Below are 8,986 nucleotides of genomic sequence, written 5' to 3'. Positions count from 1 at the left end.
GCCTCACCTGCTCGGGCCCGTCCACCGCCATCTTCTCGGCCGGCATTGAAGCAGCTCACTGGGGCGGCAATGAAGGCCCGAGCGGTTGCCCACACCAGAAATGGCCACGGCCCTCACTTCCCTTGCCGCCGGTGCGCACGCGCAAAGGGGGAAACATCCGCTTGCGCTACTTCCTGTCCGCGAGTGGGCGGGCGCCTGAAAGAAAACACTGAGTGATGCGTTTTCGGGACGCACATGCGCGGTGGGACAGCTTTGTTGTTGATCGCTTGTCCTGTGCCCGCCGATCCTTGTCAGCCGCCATCTTGGTAGGGTCTGCTGAAAGGCCTAGACGGAAAGGCAGTCTCCCACTGAGAACCTCAGCCCGCTTTCTGCGCACACGGTGTGCTCCCACTCCGACTCCCCCGCGCGAGGTCGAAGCCGGTCAGCGGCTGGGCGCCACTCTCAAGATGACGGAGGGAAAAGTTTGTACCGGAAGCGGAAGTGCATCTGATCGCCGGCCTGCTGGCGGAAGCGCGGGGCGCGCACGTGGGAGCCGGGGCTGCTGTCTGGGCGCTGGTGAGTGCGACTGGGACTGGTCAGTCGGGCTCTGAACTTCCTAGTCTCCTGCAGGGTCTGGACTGCCCCAGCCCCGCTGCCTCGAGGCCTGCCCGCCTGGGGTATGGTGTGGTCGGGTGGACTGCCCTAGCTGGGGTCGGTGGTCCTGATGCAAGAGGAGAATCCGGGAGGAAGCGGGGAGTGAAGCCGCCGCCCCGCCTTTGAGGTTGCCTGGCAACTCTCCTGCCATGTCTCCCCTTGGGGTGTGGGGGAAGAGTCGAGGGGCAGGGAGTGGCCGGGGAGCAGCTGGGGGCTGGGGCAGATTATAAGTATAGGGGTAAGGAGAGGCGTTCATAAGGGAAAGGTTTAGTGCTAGAGATGCCATGCCCACATCCTCCGGCTCTAGCAGGCCCGGTTGGCTCTGTCCTGAGGTTTGCTCTGCTGCTCTGAGCTCGGCTTGCTTTCCTTTCTGTTCTGGCCAGTCGGCATCTAGTTCTGACTGTCTGGGGTGTTTGGATAGGGGCTGTGGCCTTGAGGTCCTTTCATGGTTGCCCTGGGTGGCAAGGTTAGCACTATTAGATGCATAAATGTGATTTGCAGGGTAAACCCAGGCATTTTAAGCAGGAACCCATGAGTTAAAACCATTCTTTCCCATTGAAGGTGTTCCCAGTTCTTTGCAACAGAATAATTGTTCCAGTATTTCTCTGTAGTTTAAAAAAAAAAAAAAAAAAAAAAGTGAACACTGAGAGGTGGCAATTTTTGAGGGGGCCTTTAGTTTAATGAGAGGTGCCTTCTGTCTAATGACTGCAGTACAGGCAGCAGATGGCAAATGAAAGAAGCACCAAGTGGGGTTGGAGTTTTTTTTTACTTCAGCAGCTGGGATGATGTGGTGCCAGCTGTCTTCAGCTGCTAGTGCCATAGGGGACTGGCAGACTTGGCATGGGGTTTCCCTTGGAGTTGGTGGCAAAACGTGAAAGAGACCTGTGTGTATCCTGTTAATGAGTGGTATGATGGTATTCTGTAGTCCTGCTATAAGATTCAGTGCACCTGAAGGTTTCTCATGGTGTGGTTGGGGGTAGGTCTAGCTTCAGGGGCAGGATGTGGGGCTGTGGGTAGAGTGATGTGATTATTCCCTCTCTAATCTGTAGTTCAGGGCTGTGCTCCCTTCCCCCCAGCACAGATGAGGTGTTGCAGTGATTGTCCTGCTTCTGAGGTCTTTGGGGCACTCAAAGTCAATATGGGGCTATTTTACCTCTCTTCAGCTGCTGCCTTTCCTTTCTCTGCAGAAGACATTTCCATTGCTTCCTGGCACTGGTCACAGGGATCACCCTGTATCCCTGAGGTGAGCCCCGGCACAAACTCATTCACCCACCAACATGGGCAAGAAAGGCAAAGTTGGGAAGAGCCGACGGGACAAGTTCTACCATCTGGCAAAGGAAACTGGTGAGTGGGGATAGGAAGCTGGCCCTGTCTGTCTGTGGAGTTGTGCTGGTGGATCTCCCTTGGCATGACTGCCCACCAGGACCTCTGCGTTTCCTTGGTGGCAGGCCAGGTCAGGCCATGACCCCCTGCCTGCCTGCCCAAGTCACTGTTACTTCCATGTTGGCCATCTTTTTGTACTCTTGTGCCTGCAGTGCGGTGGCTGCTTCAGAGTAAGCAATGGGCACTGATTGACCTCTCCTACCCCTTGTTCCTGCAGAGTGTCTGATTGGGATATCCCAGGCTCTTGGGGGGGCTCTGATTTTTTTCTCCCCCCCCCCCCCCTTCTTCCTTTAGGGTTTCGCTCCCGATCCTCTTTCAAGCTGATTCAGCTCAACCGGAAGTTCCAGTTCCTGCAGAAAGCCCGGGCACTGGTGGACTTGTGTGCAGCCCCTGGGGGATGGTGAGTGAGAGAGCCCCCCTGTTTGCCACTGGATTGTGAGATACAGGAGTGTCCTGGCTAGCTGGTGGGAGCTACAGCCAGCTTGCTCACATCCAAGCCCCAGGCTGATCAGGGTCCTGGAAAAACCCAGAGCCTGGCCCACATGGTTCTTGGTCCAAACTATCTGTGCTCAGGTTGAGTTGCAGCCCTGACTGCCTGAGAATCTGGGCAACCAAGTCACGAGCAGAAATTGGCTCATTGTTCTCTAGGCAGGAACAAGCCTTGTCCATTCCCCTGACTTGCAAACAGCTCTGTGCCTTTGCAGCCTGCTGGCAGGTTGAAAGTACTGATGGACATGGGTTGTAGCCTACAGTTAGGGGACTTCCCTGGCAAGTCTTAGCTCAGTACTGCCTCTGGCTCAGACTACAAGGGAGCTGGAGATGTCATGCCCAGGGTGCCTCAGCAAGCTGCTCGGAGAGGTCAGCTCCAAGAGCAGTTAGTTGCTGGCAAGCTGTGGGCTTTTTGGAATCCTAGCCTGTACTGGGAGGCACTGGTCCAGGTGGCCCCTGTGCACTCTGCAGTAATGCCTGTTCGCACAGTGTTCCCAAAGGTGGAGGCCTTGTCTCCCTGTGGCTCTGCACATGTGCAGCCCCTCTGGAACAACTTGTCTTCAGCCAAAGTAGTATGGTTTGGAGTGGCATCACCTTGCAGTGAACAGCGGTTCCCTGCTGGGATCTCTTCTCTGTCATGGACATTCAGTTTGTCCCATGCCAGCCAGTGAAGGGTGACACTTGGGAGCCCCTCTGGGCCTTATGCCCTTCTTGGCCACTGGGAATGCAGCTCCATTTCCTTTTCTGAGAGGTGTGTGCTCAGACAGGCCCTCCTGGGTGGGGGTCACAGGGTGTGTGCTGGGTGCTGAAGTTAATTACATGCAGCTCATCTTCTTTGAGATGGAGGGTGATAAGAGCCTTCATGCAGCAGGTTATGGTACCAAATGAGGCTTTCTGACCCTTTCTGCTCTCCACAGGCTGCAAGTGGCCTCCAAATTTATGCCGGTTTCCAGTCTCATTATCGGTGAGCGATGTGGGGGAGCCTGTGTACTGGCTTGGGGGGGGAAAGCAGGGGCAAGATATTTGTGGGGAGTAAGCTGAGGAGACAAGGGGTGTCTGTGGGGGCTGCTAGGAAAAGAATACTGCTGTTCCTAATGATCGAAGGGGTGGGTATTGGCTGGGGCTGGTCGTTGCTGTACCCTCAGAGGTATATGGAAGGGAGAGCTGTGGTGGGCTGGGATGCCCCTCTGGGAACAGGACTGGGTTCCAGCAGGTGCTGATCTCCTTGGCACTCTCTTGTTACTAGGGGTGGATCTGGTTCCCCCCAAGCCCACCCCCAGTGTGGTGACGCTGCAGGAGGACATCACTACGGAGAAATGCCGTCAGGTAACAGTTCTGTCTGCTGGGCCAGCTGTAACCCAGTGGTCTGATGGTTTAGCATGGCTCCCCCAGCTTGGCACTGCATATGGGTGGGGGAAGGACATCCCACACATACACACTCCAGGGGTCTATCTGGGGCAGGGATCCCCAGACACAACCTGGACTTCCCTAGCTGGGGAGTAGGGATTTATCAGTGCCTGGGATTAGGATGTGCAGAGAGGTTGGACTGTTGGCCTCCGGGTGCTGCATAGGGAGCAGGGAGACATGGTGTGCTGGAGCTTGGGACCCCAGGATGCTCCAAGTGGGAGTTGTGACAAGCCGGGTTCATCATGCTCTCTCACCTCCTTAGGCCTTGCGCAAGGAGCTGAAGACATGGAAGGTAGATGTGGTACTTAATGATGGGGCTCCCAACGTGGGGGCAAGCTGGGTGCACGATGCTTACTCTCAAGGTATGTCCCTCCCCCCAGGCTCCCCTGTCCTGGACAGGGCTCTTCTCTGCCCCTTGAGCTCAGTAGCAGCCCTTATCTCCACAGGGGCCAGGGATTTAGTCCACTCTAAACATGCACCCTTGAGCTGTGGTCAGTGGTTCTAGCCCTGCCCAGTGGCTTGAGTCAGAGGGATTGGGCAACCCACCCAGTGCCACACAGTATTGTGGGCCACGTGTCCTCAGACAGTGAACTGGTAGGAGGTCTTTGCTCCCATGGGCATGTTACAGGCCTCCCACTATGACAAAGCTATGTGACCCAGGTGTGCCAGCTCCCCTTCCTTTAAGCCCCAAGTGGAATCCTGGCCCAGGCTGGGCTCCCTGCCCTGATGCGTCCCTGGGTTACCACAGCACTGGTTGCCACTGGCACCAGAATCTAGTCGGAGCCCCTTCCACAGGGCTGCCCCGTCTCTGAGTTTGGGGAGCCTGGAGAGTTGAGGCTTTGGGCACTAGGTGAAGAGCTGACTCTTGCCTTCTCTCTCTTCCTCACTTCAGCCAATCTGACGCTCATGGCCCTGAAGCTTGCCTGTGAATTCCTCTGCAAAGGTGGCTGGTTCATCACCAAGGTCTTCCGCTCCCGTGACTACCAGCCCCTTCTCTGGATCTTCCAGCAGTTCTTCCACAAAGTGCAGGCCACCAAACCACAGGCCTCCCGCAATGAGTCAGCTGAGATCTTTGTCGTCTGCCAAGGTGAGGAGGGGGAAGGGGACTGGGGACAGGTGTGAGGGGCAAGGGTGCTTGGTGGAAGTGGGCAGGAGGTATGTGCTGACATCTCTGATCCTCCACTGTCTCCAAGGGTACCTGGCCCCAGATAAAATTGACAGCAAATTTTTTGATCCAAAATATGCCTTCAAGGAAGTTGAGGTTCAGGCCAAGTCTGTGAGTGAGCTGGTGACCAAGAAGAAGCCAAAGGTATGAGAGAGTATCCCTGGCTGGGGGGGAATGGAGGGTGTGGGGTCCCTCTAGGGCAGGACAAGCAACCCCCAGGGCTGAGGAGGGGATCGTATCCTGGGGCGTGGCTGTGGGTCTTGGAACAATTCATATCCTAGTAAAATTAGTCTGTTAACAGATAAGAGATTGAAAAACTCTTAAGATCGCAGGGAAGTGGGGTGCTGTGCTTGTATTGCATGTGGAGTGTGAAGGCTTTTCCAGAATATTAAATATAATTTGCCAGAGATTAATACTTTCAGATTGGCAGGTTCTAATAACCCTCCCCTCTTGTGTTATTTCTACTGCCTCTTGGCTTGCTGGAGAGATGTTGAGGGAGTGTCAAGGCTGTGTTGCTTTCAGAAAGGGGGCAGAACCATGTGGGTAGTTACAAGCTGGTTGACCTGGCACCAGCCTGTGGCAAGGCAAGGGAAAGCTGAGGCAGGGTTTATTTAACAGGAGGAGAAGAGGCATGTAACAATGGCAGTCAAGAAGGTTTGAAAAATGGATGTGTTCAAACCAACTTGACCTCATCCTTTGAGGTTACAAGTTTGGCTGATTAAAGGCACCTATAGATTTTCAGTGTTGGAAGGGACCTTGGTAGATCATTGAGTCTGACCCCCCCACCCCCCTCGCCCTGGGCAGGAAAGAGGGCTGCAGCCAGGTGTATGTCCAGTCTGCTCTTACAGACCTCCAGGGTAGGGGAGAGCACCACCTCACTTGGAAGCCCATTCCAGATTCTAGATGTGATGTGCACAGTTCTTTTGCCCAGTGGCTGACTTATGACTGCTTGACATCTGGAAATCCCAGCACCCTGCAGGATCAATAAAGCACCTGCTGAATGCTAAGAAGCTGCTGCTGCCAGGGCATCCTTGCTGCATGGGTTGCACAGGCATCAGCACTAGGTCCCTGGCATTGATCATCTTGGTCAGTAGTTTGGAGGGAAGTAAAAAACAAACAAAATTGTTGATAATAAGGCCTGTGGATACACAAATAGATGGCTCATTAAGCAATGTCTAGGGCCAAGTCGTCCTAGAGAGTAGCTTGTCCTCTCTACAGCGCACGGGAACTTGGTGTAATGGTTCTCTGGCCTGAAAATCTGGGAACCCATGATACTGCCTCTCCACATCCTCTCTTCCTTTCTCTTGCAGGCAGAGGGCTATGCTGAGGGTGACACAACGCTCTACCACCGCTTCACACTGATGGATTTTCTCAAGGCCCCCAACCCTGTGGATTTTCTCTCCAAGGCCAATGAGGTATGTACCCTGGCCAGGTTGGGTAGGGCTGGCCCCTGTGGAAGCAGAGCAGGGTGGGCTTGCCATCTTGTCCAGGAAGCAAATGAGGTCTGAGGAGGAGTCAGCTGGATTTGCCACCCCTTTGCTGGCCCCTGGTGACATGGTTCACAGTAGTCATGACTCACTGATGGGCCCCTAGCCCTGACCTCAGGGTTGAAGGGAGGAGACTTGTCAGGAGGCAGCAGCTGTCACTTTCTTTGGTCTCCCGTGCAGATCACACTGGGGGATGGCGAGCTGGAGCGGCATAGTGCCACCACTGAGGAGCTACGCCAGTGCTGCCTTGACATCCGTGTGCTAGGGCGCAAGGAGCTCAGGTATGTGAGGCGGAGGCACCAAGGCAACCTGTGGGCTGCACATGGTGGATTCTACTCTTGTGTAGGGCAGGCAGACCTCACTTTGTCTCCGTCTGCCCAGGGCCCTGCTGAACTGGAGAACAAAGCTTCGGCGATTTCTGGCCAAGAAGCTGAAGGAACAAGCCAAGGAGCTGGACATCAGGTAGGAGGAGAGGCAGGGCAATTGAGCTGCGGTGGGGAAGGGCCCAGGAAGGAGGACTGACCCCAGAGTGCAGCGCAGGGGCAGGCTGAGTGACTTCTGTCTTCTGGCAGTTTGAGCTCTGGTGAGGAAGATGAGGGTGAGGAGGAGGAAGCCAAGAAGCCAGCAAAAGCGGCGGCTGATGACATGCATGAGGAAGAGAAGCTGGAGCTGCAATTGGCCGAGATGAAGGCAGAGGAGTTGGCCGAACTGAAGAGGTGAGTGCTATCCATTCTGGTGGTGGAAGGGCAGCCATGGGGCTGTGACAGCTGAGGCCTAGCCAGTTGTCTTCACTTGACATGAGGCTCTCTCTGTGGTCCCAGGGCAGAGACGACAGCTTTTTGCCCTGTTACTTTTTGTACCTGGGGTGGGGCCTCTGTGGCATGGGAGCATGGAAGATGGGATGGATCTGGGTTTTCAGGGGCGGGGGATTCCCAGTGTTGTAGGTAGGTGAGATGCCTGTTATCAGCTAGGCCAGGGCAGGGGTTCCAGACAGGGAACCCTGCAGAGCCCCAGTGCTGTGGCTAAGAACTCTAGCTAGGGCAGCCAGGGGCCCTGCCCCCATGGGTGGTCAAAGGTAACTTTCTGAGGTGCCTTTGGGGTTCCTGGGTGGCACAAACCCATAGGGTGGATGTTGACGGTCCATTTTTGCTCCCAAACAGGCTTCTTGGTGAGCGCTGAGAGCTATGCAGACTGGGTGAACCCTGGGGCAGGACTTGCAGGGATGATTTGCCTGAGGGAGGGACAGGTTGGGGTGTCTCTTCAGTGAGCAGCTTGGGCTGGTGGTGCTCACAACCCTGCTGCAGTTTGTGGAGAAGCCTGGAGTTCCAGGGTGAGTCATGGATGTAACCTCATGCCCCCACTGTCTCTATCTGATTGCTTATCCAGGAAGAAAAAGAAGATCCTGAAGGAGCAGCGGAAACGGCGTGAGCGCGTCGAGCTGAAGATGGACCTTCCTGGCGTCTCCATTGCAGATGAGGGCGAGACTGGCATGTTCTCACTCAAAACCATTGGGAAGACAAAGGTGGGGACCCTGGCAGTGTAGAGCCAGGAGAGCTGGGTCTGGTTGGCTTTCTCCACAGCATGACTGGGAACGTCTGTCCTGGGTGGGGTCCATCCAAGGGGCATCTTCAGAGCTGAAGGCCTGGGGTGGGGAGGGGAGGGAAGAGATGTTTGGGTTGTGGTTTGCTGGGGGAAGCAGGGGCCTGGAATGATGGAGGAGACTTGAGGGTGTTGGTGGGGCTGGCAGGGGCATGGCTGGAATTGAGGTGGACAGTGGCTGAGGCAGGTGTGGGGGAGCTCTGGGGCAACCGGCTCATTCCTTGTTTTTTCAGCTGCTGAATGAGGTAGTAAAAGGGGACATGGCATCAGCAGATGTCTTCCTGGAGACTCAGCGCGGGGAGGAGGATGACGTGTGTGTCTCAGAGCAGGATGAGGCTGATGCCATGTCTCTGGCCAGCGACCTGGACTCAGATGACCTGGCAGAGGTCGAGGAGCAGCAGAAGTGGCTGGAGAAGGCCAAGCGGAAGCCAAAGAGGCAAGGGCTATGGCGAGGGAGAGGGGAGGACTTGCCTGCATGGCCCATTGGTGGAGACCGATGTGGGGATCCCAGCAGCAGCAGTCAAGGGTACCTAGGCTGGGTGCTGGGGTTGGCTCCCTAAACGGGGCTTCATGAGTGTGTTCAGGGGCAGGTTGCACTTGATTTGCCATAAAGGTAACAGATCATGGTGCCTGTGCTGTGATGTACTGGAAACGTTGAAGGTGCAGAGTTATCCTGCCAGTCCATAGGCTCCCAGCACCACGGGTGCTCTTAAGGGGCCTGGTAGGATCACCTGCTGGAGGGAGGGGCTTGTCCCATTTTTCCCAGAGGCCTCAGCATGAGGGCTGGCCAGCTCATGCCTGAACTGTAGAAGCCAGACCCTGA

The 8,986-nt window shown here is 55.6% G+C and overlaps 2 protein-coding genes across 4 annotated transcripts in view; one reads left to right on the top strand and one right to left on the bottom strand.

Annotated features, from left to right (window-relative positions):
- PSMC5 (proteasome 26S subunit, ATPase 5) overlaps positions 1–209 on the bottom strand; it is an 11,055-nt gene extending 10,846 nt beyond the window's left edge. The window contains exon 1 of the mRNA NM_001293082.1: positions 8–209. Within this exon, the coding sequence (NP_001280011.1) occupies positions 8–46 (39 nt within the window). The 5' untranslated portion in view covers positions 47–209. The remainder of the gene's footprint in view (positions 1–7) is intronic.
- A 216-nt stretch (positions 210–425) lies between these two features.
- Positions 426–8,986, top strand: part of FTSJ3 (FtsJ RNA methyltransferase homolog 3) — a 14,495-nt gene continuing 5,934 nt past the window's right edge. For all 3 annotated transcript variants that reach the window (XR_003092366.1, XM_025195495.1, XM_025195494.1), the window contains exons 1-14: positions 426–555; positions 1,821–1,977; positions 2,311–2,416; positions 3,423–3,469; positions 3,752–3,831; positions 4,175–4,274; positions 4,805–4,999; positions 5,106–5,221; positions 6,388–6,492; positions 6,745–6,845; positions 6,946–7,026; positions 7,137–7,280; positions 7,951–8,086; positions 8,397–8,599. Coding sequence is in view for 2 of the 3 variants with exons in the window: in XM_025195495.1 (XP_025051280.1) it covers positions 1,911–1,977; positions 2,311–2,416; positions 3,423–3,469; positions 3,752–3,831; positions 4,175–4,274; positions 4,805–4,999; positions 5,106–5,221; positions 6,388–6,492; positions 6,745–6,845; positions 6,946–7,026; positions 7,137–7,280; positions 7,951–8,086; positions 8,397–8,599 (1,481 nt within the window). In the remaining variant the exon portion in view is untranslated. The remainder of the gene's footprint in view (positions 556–1,820; positions 1,978–2,310; positions 2,417–3,422; positions 3,470–3,751; positions 3,832–4,174; positions 4,275–4,804; positions 5,000–5,105; positions 5,222–6,387; positions 6,493–6,744; positions 6,846–6,945; positions 7,027–7,136; positions 7,281–7,950; positions 8,087–8,396; positions 8,600–8,986) is intronic.

This window comes from Alligator sinensis, unplaced genomic scaffold, assembly GCF_000455745.1.
Source record: "Alligator sinensis unplaced genomic scaffold, ASM45574v1 scaffold1756_1, whole genome shotgun sequence".
In the NCBI taxonomy this organism is placed as follows: Eukaryota; Metazoa; Chordata; order Crocodylia; family Alligatoridae; genus Alligator; species Alligator sinensis.
This window is presented reverse-complemented; position numbering and strand designations above follow the sequence as displayed.